This window comes from Thunnus maccoyii, chromosome 2 (genome assembly GCF_910596095.1).
Source record: "Thunnus maccoyii chromosome 2, fThuMac1.1, whole genome shotgun sequence".
NCBI classification, from domain to species: domain Eukaryota; kingdom Metazoa; phylum Chordata; class Actinopteri; order Scombriformes; family Scombridae; genus Thunnus; species Thunnus maccoyii.
In genome coordinates this window covers 23,908,578-23,927,121 of record NC_056534.1, presented here as the reverse complement: position 1 = coordinate 23,927,121, position 18,544 = coordinate 23,908,578, and the positions used below count along the sequence as shown (strand labels likewise).

Genomic DNA, 18,544 nt, shown 5'->3' with positions numbered 1-18,544 from the left:
TATCAGTGTCCTGAGGCTGAGGCAGGAAGACTGCAAGAATGACACCAAAGAGCCGTAAAAATAGAGAGGAATTGAAAGAAAGCAGATCAGAAGGGAACATCTGTGATTCCAACCATCCTGTTGAGAAGACCACAAAAATGTGATCAAAATGTGATCCATTTTTGATCATAATCAAAAGTGGAGGAAAAGAACTGATCAAGGCAGATGGTAATACTGTAAAGGTTTCACATGCGGTTTCAAAGAATGCTTCTTGAAAGCTTTGGAAACTAAGAAATATTGGACATCTCTGATTTAAATCTTCTCAATTAGAACATTGTGGAACACACTGAAAAGTTCTTTTATCTGGGGAATACATAATACCACAGAACTTGGCCTTTAATGAGCTTCTAATAAAAAATTAAATATGCTCTGCTGGTCATTTTTCCTTGCTTATTAAACACATAAGAAAGTGAACTACATTATTTTTATGTTCGTCAAGGGAAAAATATAAATATCATGATTTCTTATGAATCACCGTAATGAGTTAAGCTTTTGGACTTTACAACCAGTTCCACCTTAAAATTGAATTGAAATCAGAGAATAAAATTATGTTTTCAACACCAAAATCACAATACACAATTCAGCAATCAATATTTTTATTCTCAACACTTCATCAGTTAGCAGAAGGAACATATGACACAAAAGAAAAATGCAGCAATGATCATAAACATTAGCTAAAGTCCACTCAATCATCTTTGAATCACATTTTTAGAATATACATTTGTAAAATTCCTATTAACTCAAGAGGTGTAGAATCCTTCCACAGCACTGTGTATACCACTTTTTAATTATTTATGTAAATAAATATACAAAACTCAACACAATTAACAGCTGTTCCTGCTGTCCAACTGCATATTTTATGAGACTGTAGCAAGTTGTTAGATTTCATTCAAAAAAAACAGCCCTGGGTGCACTTATCTTGGCATTATACCGTGATTTAAAACAGTACAACATACTTTGTCACTGTATAGTTACAGTGTCATTACAGATATGAACTGCAGTGTTAAGAGTACAAACTGTTTGTTCACAGCCCAGCATCAAACATGTACACACGCTATATCCAGTACTAATGAAGGAAGATAGGAAGACATTCTGAGTCAGACCAGTTTCCTACCGCTATGAGCAGGAGAGACCTGCAAACAGGAGCAGAAAAATGGAAGTCTTCCTTTTGAGAAAAGGGGAAAAAAAGGCAACTCAATCTCAATATTATGGAGACCCAAAGTGTTCAGTTTTTATTTAAAAATGACCTTTTTCCAAAGTGTGCTTTCACATCAAACATTTTCAAACAACCCCAGTGACTGTTTCATTTCATTGTGCCACTTTTCATCACAAAGTATTTGTCTGTCACTCAAGACAAACTGGGCAAGGCCAGTCACGTGTTTGGCTACTGAGCTAGGGCTGTTGCTAATTATGCAAAATTCAAACATTTTTTCAAATGTGGGAAAAAATGTAATATTCGAACTGTAATAACCTGTTCGAATTCAAAATTTACAGGCCATAAGCGCAACAGATTGTCTGAAGTAGTTTGCCTTGTGATCCAGCAGAAGGGGCTTTAAAAACGGGGGACACCATTCAGGAGGTTGCTTTGGTGGAGAGATACAGGGTGCGATAGATACCCACAACTCTCAAAGCTGACTCGTTCATACCTGTGTACCAGGAACCTTTGTACACTCTGAACAGGTGTTCTCATCGGCAGGTAATATTGTAAATAAAAAGAGAGCCGCACTTGATCCAGATCAAGTTGATAGACGTCTGTTTCTGGCTAATATGCAATAGCAATGAAGTCGGGCTGTTCGGCTTGCCTGTGAGTTGTACGTTTTACCTTGCTTGCTGCATTTTTAGTTCAAAGCTATTGGACATTCGATTGCTGGAAGAATGATGTTAGGCTGGTGTTAAGAAAAAAAACAAAACAAAAAAAAAAAAAAAGACAAATGAAAATATAGCTGTTGTCATTCATTGTTAAAGGTGCAATGTGTAAGAATTGTCAAATTCATACTCCACACTCCAGGGGGCAGCATATCACCAGAAATATGGGGTGTCCTTTATGCTACGCTATGTTAGTGCCAAATCAATAGTGCATTATAAGTGCTCTGTTAGCTAGCTAGGTAACTAGGACTTTAACTATGTAGGATAGCAATATCAATTCAGTGCTAATATTGAGCTAATGTTAGCTTGAATAAATCTAACCTCGAAGAGGAAGTGCTACTATTTCTTACTCTCATGTTAGACTGAGGGCAGACTGGACGCTACAGTGACTCACTATCGCCTCTTGAGGTACAAAGTGGTATTAGGGTGGGCCAGGGCTAGCTGGTTAACATGCTAACTTCAGTAGATATCTCTGCTACACAGTAGATAGATGTCTTTGACATAATGTCAAACTATTATTTCTTCACATTCTGTTGGTAATTTTAGTTAATTTTTAAATGGGGAGGGTGGAAATTAGTTCAAAAAGTGAAAGCCCTAGAATGAACTGACTACCATTAAAAATGCATTGGATTATTTCAGTATTTAATTTTTATACTAAATATTGTGTCTGTATATATTCATATGATGTCGCGCTGTCTCCAAATGGCCAAAAAGTCCGAGTCAAATTAACACAGATGAACACTTTGAGTCTCCGTAAGTTGCAAAGGATAGTTTTCACCTGGTAAATACATTCTTTATTCTCCAGTAAAGATCCTGGTCGACATCACAAGGCATTGAAGAAAATTGGTGATTTATCCAACAGATGTAAGGAAATGTTGAGGATCTTAAACAATCCTATTCATGAAAATGTCTTTTTTTTTTAAAAATTGTACATACATCACTGGATTGGAAACAATAATTTAAAGATGTATTAATTATAGATTTGGCCAATAAATTAATATTTTGTTATCCTAAATTAATTTGTAACATTTGCACTTACAATCACTGCTCAAGATTATTTTGTCTCTGCTGCCTTGAAGAGCTGCCCGTGTTATAGTGCCTTAAGACACATACAAGCTTCACTGTTTTTCTAACTGCAGTAATAGAAGATATAGTGACATGTGCCCTTATAGTCCATTTGCCTCTCAGCTTTTTGATGCAAAAAAAAAAAAAAAAAAAAATCAAAGAGCTTAAAACATTTTGGCATCAAAAGTACCTTATAACCTCTTTGTAATCCATCCAAGTGCTGAATTAAGTGTTTGATTGAGGTTGCTTGTGGTGATTTAACCCAGCATCACCCCTTACAGGTATGTCAGGCCATAACAAACACATCAAAATATCTAGAATTTGAAGATTTTATTTTTAAATACTATTTGACCTAGGTTTCATATGTAAAAATAGGTTTGTTCGGTAACCCAAAATACTCTTTATACAAGATTATACCTCTGTTTTCTTAGAGCACCTCTTTTTACAGCCTGTTCTGACTGTTTATTGTACTGACTGTACGGATGTCTATCCTTATGTGAACACGGGTCTTTTTTTATTTCTATACAGGCGCTAATTTGAGGAAGGATGATAAGAGGATGAAAACCTCCCGGTTATCCACATTAACACAGAGTATATCCCTCTTGTTAAGTGCACTCCACTCTAATGTGATTGGTCCGTTTGTACAACAAGAGGATAGCATTTGTGAAAAACATTGGCAGTAGGCATGAAGATTCTCTGATAAGATAGCTCAGAGAATTGAGAAACCGATGATAGTTGCCATGTTTTCTAAGAAATGTTCACTACAGATCAAGTTTGGCATTCATGGATACATTATTTACATACATTATTTTTGTCTGATGTAGCATTTCATTCAGTAGATTCCTATATGATACAGTTCCACCCCAACATACAACTAATCTCACTACTTTCGGGTTGTGTAGCCACAAGTTACTTGATAACCTCACATCTGAAGGTCAGTTTCACACTTCACCCGTGATGGAAAAGACTTCAATCAAGTGGACCTTCATCAGTTATCTTAATTAAAACGTCAGCCTATGATAGGCGACCTCTTTGCACAAACTCTGATGAACTAATTAAAAGCTGATGAACTAATTAAACCCCAGAAAACTCTATATCATAGCTTCAATTTTCTGTAATTATACTACCATGTACATACAAAATGAAACACTGTTACCAATCAATCAGTCACTTAGCTGACCTCGACTGCTCACGATAGAGTTAGGTAATTTGGTGAAGAAAAATCAATGGTTTATCAACTCTTCTGTTGTTCTCTTTCTAGTTCTATTTGAATAAAATATTTTCAGTGTTTCCCATGTATTAGTGCCACAGTGGGACAGATCTGTAGTGACATAATGAAGTTGTAAATTAAAGCTTTATGCAGTCAAGTCTGTTTTATCATCTGTGATAGACAATAAGACTAAAGTTCTTTGAACTAGCTTGAGGAAAATAAAAGCATGGAAATTCCACGCTGCTCCAGTGATTAATCTACCTGTAGATAGTCACTATGACAAACAGTATGCTCCAAGTAGTACTGTATTCATTTTCAAAGATTTCAATTTCAAAAAAACGTTGGCTTTTCAGTGACTCCAAGTTAAACCACTTCAAATAAAATATGATACCAGCAAACTCAAAACACAGCTCCCTGCCTTGACCCTTGTTACCTATACTAGAGAAAATGTTAATCTGACCAAGGTCTTCATCTCCGGTGTCCCTTCTGCTTCTTGTTCCTGGCAGGGGTCCTGATAGGCTGACTAGCAGCTCCGTTCTCCAGCGGCACGGAAACTGGAGCTGTTGGTGGAGAGTTGGGAGAGAACAGGTCTGACTCTCCGTCGATGCTGGACTTGAAGGGTCCGGCTGGGGAAAATTTCAGAGGACTAAAAGATGAAAAAAAGGAGAAAAAGACAGGAGAAAAGAGGACAAAACATTACAGCACCCTACATTCATCCTGCAGCAAATGCAGAATTTCACACGATCATTAATACTAATGATTTTCACTCGCACACTGTGTGAGCACGTTATCACCCTACGTTATCATGGAATTGTTTTGAGTCATCGACTAGTGCATCAAATCCCAGAATCCTCCTTCTCCTCATTCTTCAAAGGACATCTACCATGAATGTATAAAGAGAACATCTACTTGAAAGGTACCGTTATAAGAGTAATGTAGCTGCTTTAAGGAACAGAGCAGTGTGTAATGTGTGTGTGTGAAGTGAGTGTATCGTTGAGCAAGTGGAGAGAGCGAGTGGCAGAAAAGTGACAGTGAATGTGAGCGGAGCAGAGGAAAAGGTTTGCAGTAAGTTGTCAATATGGCATTAATTGTACAGTACAGACTACAGTGTGTCAGTTAATAAATGCTGCAGATTCTCAAGACCAAGAAAAGTTGTTGTTTTCCCAACTTCTGGAAAAGTGAAGGGGGTTAGCCCCAAAGTTAGCAACAACGGGTTAGCCTAACCTGACCAGGCTCACTTAAGGTGAACTGACCTTTAAGTTATTTTCATTTTAGTGTCAATCTAAGCTGCAATTGCCCAACCCCAACCCCCCACCCCACCCGAACACACCACCAGAACTGAAACATAAATAAACTCACAGAATGTCGAGCTACCCAAGTGTGTGTGTGTGTGTTACCTGATGGGTGTGCGTGGGCTGCTGTTGTGTCGACGTACAGGCCGTGTTCTGGGTTCGAATGAGAAGCCTTCTTTCAGACTCTCTAGGACCGAAGGAGCCACGTAGGTGAAGCCCTGATGGGAATAATCAATATGGATGGATACCAATAACATAAACTGTGGTTTCTATAGCCTGACTATAAACTAGACTAAAAAAAGACTGATAAGGAACAGTATCTCACAGCGAAGGCAAGCTCTGCACTGTGACTGAGTGAGGTGTCATCTGGACTGTCCACTGGTGTTTGTCTGGTAAACCTGGTGTCAAACTGGCTCACGTCCTCGTCCGAGTGCTACGGAGAGACAGAGAGGGGAACACAGACACAACCATTCAGTTAGAGAGAAAAGAGTGAAGAAGAGAAAAAGAAAAATTTATAAAAGGTATACAAAAAGGTATGAAGGTGCAAGCAAGGGTGTAGGTTTGATTTGGAGAGTGGTGGGGACATATATTTGGCATGGGGTTCGGGGGTCCTCCCCCAGAAAATTTAGGAGGTTTTCATTGCAAAATTAATACTTTGTTGAACACAATTAAACGTGAGAAATTATCAGTGCAATCACAGCGTTGTTACTTTTGAATACATAATTTAACTGGTGCTCTCTGCCTGGCCTGAGCTCCGTCGCTTTCTCTCTCTCTCTCTCTTTGTCTGCCTGTATCTCTCTCTGATGCCTATATGGACGACCACTATGTAATACACTGTCACTGACAACCATGTTTGTCTAGTTTTGGCCTTGCACATGGGATAAACTGCTTTTTAACGATTACATCAGAAGGATGTGCTCAATGAGATAATATTACAGCTCAAAATTAGAATAAGTGATGGGAGAAATTTGTTTAAGACAATGCTCAAATTAGAAGGAGGAAACATTACAGCTCATAGTGCAAATTCTTATGTGTTCACTCCTCTTTTCTTTCCCTGCCTGGCCTGGCCTTTCTCTCCTTCTTGTTCTGTCTCTCTCTGATGTCTGTATTAACAACAAAGCTAAATGAAAATGAATTGAACTTCTAATCTACTATACAAGTTATGAAAATGAAGGGAACGGGACAGAGTGCACAGTGAACTCTGCAGTCACACATTTCTCCGCGTCAGTTATGCTAACCCATTGTTGCTAACTTTGGAGTTATCTCCCTTCACTTTTCCAGCACTTGGGGAAACAACTGACTTGACTTTTTAGCATTTATAAACTGTTACACTGAAGTCTGTACTATACAGTGACGGTGGATGCTGCTCCGCTCGCATCCACCGTCACTTTCCTGTCGCTCACTCTTTCCCGCTCGATACGCCGACATGCCATATTCCTTAACAGAGTTACGCTATCAATAGTTTCCCAGGCAACGACATGGAGGTAGACTCACGTACCGGAACAGTGCTGCACAGACACTCCCAATGGATATTTGGCGTTTTTTTTGACATTAAAAAAATTTTTTTTTGGCCTAGCGGGAGTTCTTGTTGTTGTAATTATAGGAGAAACACTGATTCAGTAAACGCTCAGTGAACGTTGGGTACAGTTAGACCCAGCAGTCTCCATTAGGTTGGGTGAGTTCAAAGTTGTGAAAACAACGGGGGTGTATTCTAGCCACAACAGAAGACAATCACTACTCAACAATGTTACAAAAGTCTCTGCTGAGTTTGGATTGCTGAAAATGTCAAAGAGACCAAAGTTATGGTGATAAGCAAAAATGCAGTTCAAGCTGACATCTACATCGGAAACAACACGATGGAAATAAGTGTCCTCCCTTACATACCGTTGTGCAGAACTAAATGACAAACGAATGCAGCTAGGAAATAAGGTGAAGGACAGCAATGGCACACACAAGCACTACCAAGCTCTGGAACATATGGAAAGATAGATCTGTGAGCACTGGCACCAAGAAACGCCTCTTCAAGAGTCTTGTCTGGCCAGTAGCCTTCTGTGGCAGTGCAGACATGGACCCTTAAAGTAGCTGATGAAAAGAAGTTGACAGCATTTGAGATGTGGACGTATAGACAGATCCTCAGGATATCGTACATCGAAAGGAAATCCAATTATTTCATCCTAGAAAAGATTGGCACAAAACCATTACTTATTGAAACTATTATCCAAAGGAAACTTCACTATTTTGGACACATCTCAAGAACTGATGACACACTGGAACGTATTGTGCTTTAAGGCACAGTAGAAGGAAGCAGCTCATGAGACAGAAGACGACATCGAGAAGTGGACCAGCCTCACTGCCAGAGGTGCAAGAGGTTTGACTGCCAAAAGATTGCAGAGGAAGAAAGTGGTCAGCGAGGCTCTGGTACAGTACAGCATATGATGATGATGATGATGATGAACAATCAGTGTGTTTAATTTGATACTGAGACCATGATGTTATGATCACAGGAGGCAAAGGGCACTGTGCTGTTTCTGATTCATCCAAAATACACTCCAGCAATAATATCGCTGCATGTAAAGGAGGCAGGAACAAAGCAAACAAACACCAATAGAAACTCTATTTCTCATCCAATGGGAACATGAGGGAGTTACCCCTATGTAGAGCTGATGGAAATTATATTTGATATAAACACAATTAATATCAAGTTAGTGGCTGGGACAATTTAAGTCATTAGAAAAGTGGTGGGGATATATCCCCATAGTCCCTACTATAAATTATGTCCATCAGCACAAGTAAGACAGTAAGAGGACATAGACAGTGAGCGTTTAGTAATGAAAGAAAGAGAGCAAAAAATCATCAGCCTTTTCATAGTGCATGATGTTGTTTGCTGAATTAACTACACCAGAATACCAAGCATATAATTTACTTAACGAGCTACTCGCTGACACAACAGGAAGAAAATGACAACTGATGACTTACCAGCTGTGGTTTGTATGGTGGCTCCACACTCTTGTTCAGCAGGTCATCCCAGCTGATGTGCTTGAAGAATGGATGTTTCTGCAGAGGAACAAAAGAGATGCTAATTCATACAGAATACTGTCTCTGGTCCCTTTCCAGCTGTCCCTTTCCCTATTTTACCATTGATTAGACTGACTACCCCTGCTCTCCTTTTATACATTTTTACCATAATACATATTTAAAAGGCTTCTTTTTGACAAATTGAGTGTCCTCTTCTCCCTGGCACTTGGCTATTTTGTTATTTCTGTATTTTTTAAATAAATAATATAAACTTTAAAAATAATGAAATTGAGTTGTTTTCCTCACAGAAATGAGTTAAATGTTGAGTCATATATCAAAAAAGAAAAAAATTCTTACACCCCTTAAAATCAAGAGGGCGTCCTGACCCCTGCGTAGCTTTGCTGAACCCTAATAGGAGTTGGGACCCCGGGTTGAAAACCACTGCTCTAGAACACATCTTCTGTATATCTCTGCCTTTACGCTTGTATTTTTATGTATTTTGGTTCACCCAGTTATAATGCAGATAGCCAGGATGCCATGTAAACACAAGGTGGAAAGAGGATATTTAGTGTGTGCAGTATGTTTTAAGTAAAATGGCTTTATTTGGCCCAGTATAAACTGTGGTCTAGTGATGTGTCTGTATCAACTGCTAGCAGAAGGTACGTCACATTGCTTGCATTTTAATTCTAGGGGACAGTAGTTGTTGTTGTTGTGTGCACTAACCACCAGCAGGTGACAACTGCAAGCAAGGTGAAGTAAATACTAGGTTTGTCTATACAGGAGGCGTTTCAGCTGTGTTTTTCAGTTCTGTCTCATACATGTCTGACAGAGCAGATTTGCTTTGCTTAGTTTGGAGTTTTTTTTGTTATTTGACAGCTGAAAGTAGCAGAAGGACAGGAAACAGAGGTAGAGAAAGAATGGAACCACAGACATTGCAGTTATGTGGTATATGTCTTGACCAGGAGGCTACCAGACCAACCCATTATTATAGTTAGTTACCTGAATATCAGCACAGTCTGCTTTGCTAGAGCCAAGTCTTTGGGATGGATTCTTCTTCAACAGCTGGAAAACAAGTAAAAAAGAGAGAGCGGTGCATTTATTTTTGATAATTGTGTTTACAAATAAGTTTGTGCTCAAATTTTATATAATAGTCTGAGACTTTCCCATTCACTTGAAAGGGAAAGTGGTGCGCCAACACCACCTACTATGACCTCAATAATAAACATAAAGTTGAATTATCACTTTCTGACATTGTCAACAAAAACTGAAAGTGTATAAGCTTCATAAAAGTAGAATTTATAGCAGAGCTGTTGTACTGAATTGCACAGGTGTTCCTGACTGGACCAAAGTGATTTGGACTGACTGAGCACAATACTGGCTGAAGCCCAGTGCCTACATCTTTAGAAGATTTACCCAAATTTTACAGTATGCATTGCTTTTAAGAGGACTACTCTGTGTAGTTAGAGGGGTAACTTTGTTTGCATGACAGGGCACCTTTCCAGAAGAAAGACAGGGGAACACATACTAAAACAAAAAGCTGGCAAGGCCTCATTTTACTTTCATGGCTTAAACAATCAGCATAATGTAATGTGCTCTATTCAATAACATCATATATTACACTTGGCTTTAATGTGCTTACTGCATGTGTTTTCAAATTTCATTAGTCAATCTAGAATTAATTTATTTTAGATAACAACATGCACCCACTTTGCAATATCAAAGAGGATCATGTTCCTTGGAGTTCACAAGCAATTTAAACCAACATATTAAACACTGCCTGAGTGGTTTAATCAAAGTCAGAAGCCTCACAGACAATTAGAAATGATACATCAATGCAAATTGATCAAATGCATTTATTCTTTCAAGAATGCTGCCAATTTGTTAATTTCTAGGGCTGCCCCCTAATGGTCGACCAAGCCTACAGTTGATGAGAAGAGTCTTAGTCGACCAAGTTTCCATTGGTCAGTTAGTCGCAGGAAAAGAAAAAAAAAAAAACAACCTTAAACCCCATTCGGGAGATGTGCCTTGTTTTTGACAAGACTAGGTTAAAACCTAGTATGTCTGGAATGTGTATGAAACGCTAGAGGGCTTTTGATTTTTGATTTTAACGACAGATACAGGAAGTGGCAATACGTGGCGACATGGCCAAGGCAAGTGATGAATTTACACCATCTTCATGACTCAGTCAGTTACTAAATCAGTCACTCAGTCAGTCAACAACAGACATTTGCATTTATAAGGCTGGTCCCTGCAGTCCAGCCAAAAAGTGACTAGACTGTTGGGCAGGAAATCATCCAAAGGTCTCCTTGATGGTTGTTCCGACATATTCAGAATCATGACCACTTTTGCCATTAGCACCGTCATTAAGAAGTGGCTTACTTCATGTGTGCACTTGTAAAATTTATATTCTTAAGGCTCAATATTACAGTTTTGTATTTCTCTGTAATGTAGTAGTGTTAACAATGTTACTTATAACATTCTTTCTCAGCCCTGGAACTCAAACTATTTTCTGATCCCCTAAAAAATATATATCTAAATAATTAAATTAATATGACTAGTCAGCTAATGGTTTGAACTAACAACTACTAGTCAACTAGGAAAACCTTTGGTCAAGAGCAACCCTAGTTGGCTTAAACATATTACACTGAAAAATGTGTGCATCATTGACTCAGGCCTTTTTATGTCAGAAGAATGAAAAGGCCCCAGGAGAGCAAAAAATGGTCCAAATCTACATTTGGGCATCTTCTGTGTGTGTGTGTGTGTGTGTGTGTGTGTGTGTGTGTGTTACAGACCTTCTTGATGAGGTCCCTGGCATCGATGGTCAGGTATGGGGGCAGGTTGAGTTTACATTTCAAGATCTTATCAATGGTCTTCTTTCTGTTTTCAGCTGTGAATGGAGGCTGGTGGGGGATCACAGGAGGGAGTCAGTGGTTTTTACAGGAGCTCAAAATTTCTGCTTTCACTCTATTCTGTGAATCCAGATTAAAATCCACCACAGTAGGGATGAACAGTATCACCAATAAGCTATTTTGGGTGGTAATGCATGTAGTAATATCACTCACTTATGGTAAATTAAATGGTAAAATTTACCCATGACAGTATAACACTGATACTGTTGTTGTTATGTGAGTTAGACAGTTATCAGTTTAATCAGTTAACTTTTATTTAAGTAGTCAAAGAAATCTCTCTGAACTTACTTCTTTCTGCTTTCTTACAGTTTGACCCATTCGCTCAATAAAAGACTTGCAAAAAGGGCATTCTGAAGCATGTGTTGTATTTTCAGTTCACTGATACAGTAATTCATATCTTTAAAAAAGGTGTTGCACAATCCAGACAGTAGCTGACATGAGACGACTTTGCTAGGATGAGAGAGATGTTAACAATGCATTGCCATGCATTCTGTTGATATAATAATGTGCAGTTGTTCAGTAAACAGCTGAAGTTGAAATGTAAGGTTTCTGTCATTTTTGGGGTAACTTACAGGCAAATCCTCACAGGCCAGGCACTCTCTGCATCACTTTTTTCTCCCTCAATAAAATACCTAGGCTACACTATTCAGCCTGCGTATTGGTAAAGTAAGGCAATAAGAAATGACTCAAGGGCTCCAAAGGAGTTGTGAAAAACAAATCAAAAATTCAAGAAGGGAGGCACAACATTGCCCAGGTTGTTCTCAGTAACAGAGCTGGTTGGTCTTTAAAAGCTTTTCTTTGACTTGCAGGTCAGTCTTCTTTCCAACCCTCATCTACTGTAACACATTTTGGATACAGACCTGACAAATGAGAACACTGATACAAGCTGCAGAGATGAGATTCTAACCAGGGGCGATGCTCTCATTCTGAGTGACAGAGTGAGAGCTCAGGCAGCTGCTCTTTCACTATAAGAGGAGTGAGTTGGAGTGAAGTGGGCACCTGGTAAGACTGCCTTACTTTAGAGGTGCTCTAACCATGGCTGACTGAGAGGAGACAGAGCAGACAAACCTCCCAGCTGAAGCACGTGGTTATCCCCCAAACATCAGGCCATCACCATGTCCTGACATAGTTTTCCTCATGATGCAATTATTAACTATTCTCTCACATAACTCTAGCTTACCGATCCGGTCATCATGTCGTACATCAGGGCCCCCAGGCTCCACCAGTCTACTGCTCTGTTGTGACCCAACCTGGTCAAGATCTCTGGAGCCCTGTAAGAGAGAAAGAGAGAGAGAGACTAAAAAAAAAGAAATTGAAAAGTGAAGTGAAAAGTGTGGACAAATGGCTGTTAATATTTATGATGGTTAAAAAAATATATATATACTGTATCTCAGAATATCAAGTGCATTTGTTTGGTAATTGTATTTGCACATTTACGAAGTACACAAAGTTCTAAGTTTGTACATGATGTTACAACTAGCGGCTAGCATCCAGTTTTACATGTGGATGTTAAAGGAGTTAAAAATCAAGAAAGTGTGGAAGTGAACTATAGATGTGTGTGTATGTGAGAGCGAGTGCAGTGTTACCCACATGTATTCTATGGTGCCACAGAAGGTGTGTGTGACGGTTCCATCATGAATGGATTCCTTACAGAGGCCGAAGTCAGTTAGCTTGATGTGTCCTTTAAATAGAAAGAAGCTTTTGAATGATCATTATTCCTGATTCATCGGTAAGGCTGCATTTACTGCATATTACAACTGAGATGAACTATTCAAGTGGTATATGTATGATGTTGGTATCACAGAAGTCTAATGTTTAACTTCTAACCATGTCAATTTAATAAATCCTATAGAATATTTACATCCTAAAGCTTAGATGACCTCACATATCTTTAGAATGTAAAGTGCTGGTGATTAAGAGAAGTAAGGCATATTTATTAATTTAAGAGCTATATTATAATAAAATATTTTTAAAAAGCCATGGGAACCCTGACACCTTTAGATAGAGAAAGTACATCTTCAATAATCTTTAACGCAAGACACACATTAACAGTCATTTTGTGCTTTTTGACATTAAATATACTTACTTTAAGCTTATATATCAATATTTTAATGCAAATATCCTACTTTGCTAATATTTATTTGCATATGTTTCCAGACAAACACATGGTGCGGTACCTTGGTGATTGAGCATGATGTTTTCAGGTTTGAGGTCTCGGTAAATGATCCCGTTAGAATGGAGGTGACCTAGAGCCAGTGTGATCTCGCCTAAATAAAAACTACACACAAAGACCATGACCTAAATTAAATATTTCAAATGAAACCATCATTACCATGATAAAGCTCTGCAAACCGGAAGTTGCTGCATATGCGTAAACATTTAGCTGAGGAGAGGAAATCTTTACCAAGCAGTGTCCTCCATGAAGATGCCTTCCTTCTCCAGCTGCATGAACAGCTCCCCTCCTGCAGACAAACAGTACAGTGAGGTTAGTGGTAGTAGGGATTCTTCCTCCCACCCATTCCTTCATCTCTCCGTTTTCTTCTCCTACTTCGATCCCTTCTATCCCCTCAAACAACCATATTGCCATAGATGCTAAGAATTAAAGGACGACTTCACAGATTTTCAAGTTGATTCCTGTGGATCTAATGTGGGTAGAATTATATATGAATGACATTTAACTTTTTTCTGTCTTCCCTGTATCTGTATCCTGATCTACCTTAAACTCCTCATTTTTTGTATTGGTGCCTTCAAGGACTGTCAGGGGGGGGGGGTCTCCCAAAACACTCCGTCCGCCATGTTGTTTTCTGTTGTTTTCAGACAAAACAGAGTATAGAGGAGGAAGCAGAACTATGCCAGCGCCAGGTGAGCGTTGTCAAAAAGACTGGAGACAGAACTGAAAACTATGTGCTGCAAGTAACTTCACAGTGCTTTGGTAATCCTGACTTTGTTTTATAAACCGAATATTATACTGACTTTGCCGACTCTGAATACAGAACAGCACAACAGCGAGTGTGTGTTACCTGTAGCTTATGCAGCTGCATTCAGCATGAGCATAATCAGGCTCGTAACAATAAAAGAAACAGCGTTTGGTTACAGTCTTTCACCCCTTCGTCCACGATTGTTTCCCAAACCAAGCTGAAATGGAGACTGCAGACTCAGAGGTTTTTTGAATGTCCACTGGCACCGATGTATCCACCGATGCAGCATTCTGGCTTGTGTGCAGCTCTTGGTAAGTTTGCAATGGTCCACATAACCACCTCCAGTGTGTTTGTTTTATGATCCTCGTGTACAAAACTGGACTGAAGAAATGATTTCCCCCTTATGAGCGATAGGGAACTACAGCCTTTTTCTCAGTTTTGTCTAGTCATAGGGTATCAATTTAAAAAATAATTGCCTATTTCTACTACATAGGTGACCTAGTTTTAAGAAATCAACGTATTTACAGGGGAGAAGTTCCTCTTTAAGGGGTCTGATCAGGTGAGTGTATCCTCCATCCTGTGTTTTCATCTTCCTCCACCCACCAGTCCATCCCTCAGTGCCTCTATCTTACCGCTCAGACACTCCAGTATGAGGTAGAGTTTTCCCCCAGTCTGGAAGGCGTACAGGAGATCCACGATGAACGGGTGTCTCACCGTCTCCAGGATCTCACGCTCTGCTCGCGTATGGGCCGTGTCTTTGGCATTACACACAATCTTAGCCTTGGGACAAACAAGAAAGAGAAAGGGAAAGGAGGGAAAAACAAAATTGAGGAAGGAGGACAAATGGATGAAATACACTCAATATCTTACAATTTGTGTCTAAGGGGAAGCTGTTAGGCTTAAGTACCTTTTTCAGGACCTTCATGGCAAATATTTTCCCTATCTGGGCACCTTGAACCTTCCTCACCTGGAAAACCTGGGAAAAAAAAACATTTTGTTTTGATATGAATAACATAAAAAAGAAGTGTGTATTGAACTAAGCTAGGACCTAACAATGTTTAAAGAGATAGTTTTATCTGGTGCTGAAACAATTAATAACAATAGATCATTTCAGTATTTTTATTTATCTTATTTTTATTATTTTCTGATATTTTATAGACCTAACAATTAATAAAAACAATCAACAAAATAAGTTGTAGTTTTATTTTGTTCTAATTGCTTGTCTGAATAGTTACTTTTCTAATTATTATTAACAAAAAGAAGATTCAAAAGTCTAAAACTAGACAGATTTCAAGGGGCAAGTCATGGTTGTGGTTGTCAAATATGCACACGTATACACAAGCATGCACACCTTCCCATACGCTCCTTTTCCCAGCACAGTGAGAAGCTCAAAGCAATCAGGTCCAACTCTCTCACTATCTCTGTTGACGCTCTCACTGGTCAGCTCCACTTCCTCTGTCTGAACACTGGGATAGAGAATAAGTGTGACACAGAAAAGCAGCAGGATAAGTATAAATTTGCATTTTGCACTATTTCAGTGTATATTGTTAAGATTTGACAGTGAACTGGACTCACTTCTCTGGCTCTGTCACAGTGAAGTCACAGACATCATCCTGCAGATGGGGAACCACAAGCCACAGGGGTTAAACAAAATAATGATAAGAAGCATCATTATCATCATCATTACAATTACTAAAGACAAGCTGTTTAAATGACACCTTATCTTACAAACCAAAGAAACCATAAATAAATGAGGCTAATGTGGTGTATTTCTGATATAAAAGTGATCAGACCTCTGTATCACTGATGTCCTCTGTCTCCAAGTCTATGTCGAACACTCCTGCCATCCTGGAACAGAGACAGCACAGTCAAACACTTTGTTGTGTTTCATTTGACCAGAGGCTCATTAATACTTTCACTTCAGTGAGGAATGTAGTGTCGCTCTACAACTATGAAACACGCTCAATCCTGAGTAACAGTAACCTAACAGAACTGTTCAATACTTACAGTAATAACAGAAATTAGACATTACAGGAACACTGCATAAGTTTATAGTCAGTCTAGAATCTGAATAGTATCCCAGAAGTAAACAGTATCAGTAAAATCAGTAATTTTATCTCATATAGCCAGAGCTTTGTTGTAATAGTTAATTTGTGTAACTGAATGCGCTGTACAGACAAAGAGGGATCATAGGGATCATTCATCCTTATACACTTAAAGGACAGATTCACAATTTTTCAAGTTAAAATAACAGTCAGGTGTCCATATGAACAGTGAAAGAGGTTTTCCTCACTGTGATCATTCCTCCTGTTCATACTAGCTATTAGAAGATCCCCTTCAAATGTGCTTTCAATGTATGTAATGGAGGCCAAAATCCACAGTGTGTCCACACAGTCATTTTATGCAAAAATGCATTTAAAAGTTTACATGAAGCTTATATGAGGCTATCTGCCACATTTACAGTCTTTTTAGCATCAAATTCCCTCTTTGTGTTTCCTCAGACAGTGTTTCCCCGTTGAGCTGCGGTGGAAGTATAGTAACAAAAAGAGGGACTTACTAAAAAGACTGTAATATTAGAAGATATCTACTTGATTTGACTCATTTGACTGGCTGAATCGTCATATTAGCTTCAGATAAACATTTAAATACATTTTTATACAGAAGGAGGACTGTGGATTTTATCCCCCATCATTTACATTGTAAGTTCTTTATGAAGGGATCTTCTAACAGTCAGTATGAACAGGAGGAATGATTACAGCAAGAAAAGCCTGTTTCAATGTTTATATGTACTCCTTACTGTTGTTTTAAGACAGACTTGAAAAATTGTGAACCCATCCTTTAACAGCTGCTGATCTTTCTTGAGGATCAAATGAAAGTTGGTGTGTCTATAACTGATTTTGTTAAACTTCATCAAGGCCCTGCTGAAGTCTCCGGATCCCAGTTTGAGATCAAGTGAACTAACGTTACTGCAAATGGTCAACGTCCAGTCACCCAGGCAATGCTGAGAGATTAAACACAACACACCAAACCTAGCTACTATAGCTGACAGAGTGTTGGTAAAAACAGTGTTTAGTAAACGTGTGGGAGCATCTCAACTCAAAGTACTTTGGCCTACCCAAAACCTAACGTTAGTCGAGCCTCCACCAAGCAGTTATCGTGGCCAAACACGGCAGTGCTACAATGCTTAAAGAGAGCTAGCTTAACTTCTCACGCTAGCACGCTATGCTAATAACACCCAAAACAACAAGCGCACATGTGAACATGACAGCATTTGTTGTGGTTTCACTGAGCTGACTTACGTCCACAGATGGTCTGTAAGCTTAATAGCGTGCTACTTTTTTTTGGAGAATTTCACACTGGTTACAACTGGCTGACAGTTCTAAATGTTCGCCATCATCACGTTGGCCGCCGGTTTGACAGGTAACGTTAGCGCGCTAATAAACATGCTAACGCTAGTTAGAATTTCACCTGATCACGCACCTTCATCCAATGGTTACTCCTTTTCACAGTTGACAGTCCGGTAGATTGAAAAGCAAGGCAGTGTTTTATACATAGATAGCAGTGGCTGCCATTATTCTTGTTACACTTTACACAGCTAAGTTACCAGACGGAGCTATGCTGCCTGCTGTTGATATCTCTGCCTGGACCTTTAACCTGTTACGTCATCACTCAAGGAGTCAATCTTCCTTTGAGTTATTTACTTAGTTACTCAGGTCTATTATCTCTATTGCTTTTTTGATTTATTTTTTCTTCATTTTTTTATCCTGTACCTTTATGTTGTTCTTTGTCCTTTGCGGATTTGTCAAACTTTGTGTTTATGTATTATTTGTTTGTTGTTGTGTATTTCAATATTTGGCCAATTAAGTTGGAGAAAAAGAAAAAAATAACTACAGCTTCCATTGTTTTCATCTTCCTACTGATATTATTAAGTTTTATAAATGTATTGTTTGTTTTATTTCTGTTTGTATGCTTAACTTGATAATGTTTGTGACTTGATTAATGCAGTATTGAACCTGTATGTTGTGCAACTGTTCTATTCTTATGTTGCAATAAAAATGTAAAAAAAAAAAATCTGTTACAGCTAGTAATAATAACACTAAAAATAATGATGATGCTATGGCTGCTTCTAATACTACTGACAACAAAATGATACAATAATAATAATAATAATAATAATGATGATGATGATGATGATGATGATGATTGGTATTAGTGGTATTGTATCTAACC

The 18,544-nt window shown here is 38.6% G+C and overlaps 1 protein-coding gene across 3 annotated transcripts; it reads right to left on the bottom strand.

Annotated features, from left to right (window-relative positions):
• Positions 1-618: 618 nt before the first annotated feature.
• LOC121911051 (ribosomal protein S6 kinase beta-2-like) lies at positions 619-18,058 on the bottom strand. 3 transcript variants are annotated; one of them, XM_042432391.1, is made up of 16 exons: positions 17,783-18,058; positions 16,108-16,162; positions 15,890-15,927; positions 15,666-15,780; positions 15,222-15,290; positions 14,947-15,094; positions 13,801-13,858; positions 13,574-13,674; positions 12,987-13,077; positions 12,577-12,667; positions 11,280-11,387; positions 9,487-9,549; positions 8,449-8,526; positions 5,798-5,905; positions 5,578-5,690; positions 619-4,826 (listed from the first exon to the last, which is right to left on the bottom strand). In XM_042432391.1, the coding sequence occupies exons 2-16, from the start codon at positions 16,159-16,161 to the stop codon at positions 4,649-4,651; spliced, it is 1,413 nt and encodes a 470-aa protein (XP_042288325.1). In that variant the 5' UTR covers position 16,162; positions 17,783-18,058; the 3' UTR covers positions 619-4,648. The 3 variants fall into 3 exon arrangements, with proteins under 3 accessions (XP_042288325.1, XP_042288323.1, XP_042288324.1); XM_042432389.1 differs by having other exon boundaries at positions 17,795-18,057; XM_042432390.1 differs by lacking the exon at positions 17,783-18,058 and adding an exon at positions 17,614-17,709.
• Between the last annotated feature and the right edge of the window lie 486 nt (positions 18,059-18,544).

Excerpts from the sequence above, each read along its gene's own strand:
- LOC121911051 (XM_042432391.1), bottom strand. The coding sequence starts at position 16,161 with ATGGCAGGAGTGTTCGACATAGACTTGGAGACAGAGGACATCAGTGAT. Across the intron at positions 12,668-12,986 it reads TGTGGCACCATAGAATACAT|GGCTCCAGAGATCTTGACCA; the intron begins GTGGGTAACACT and ends TCTCTCTTACAG. Across the intron at positions 8,527-9,486 it reads CAGACTGTGCTGATATTCAG|AAACATCCATTCTTCAAGCA; the intron begins GTAACTAACTAT and ends GTTCCTCTGCAG.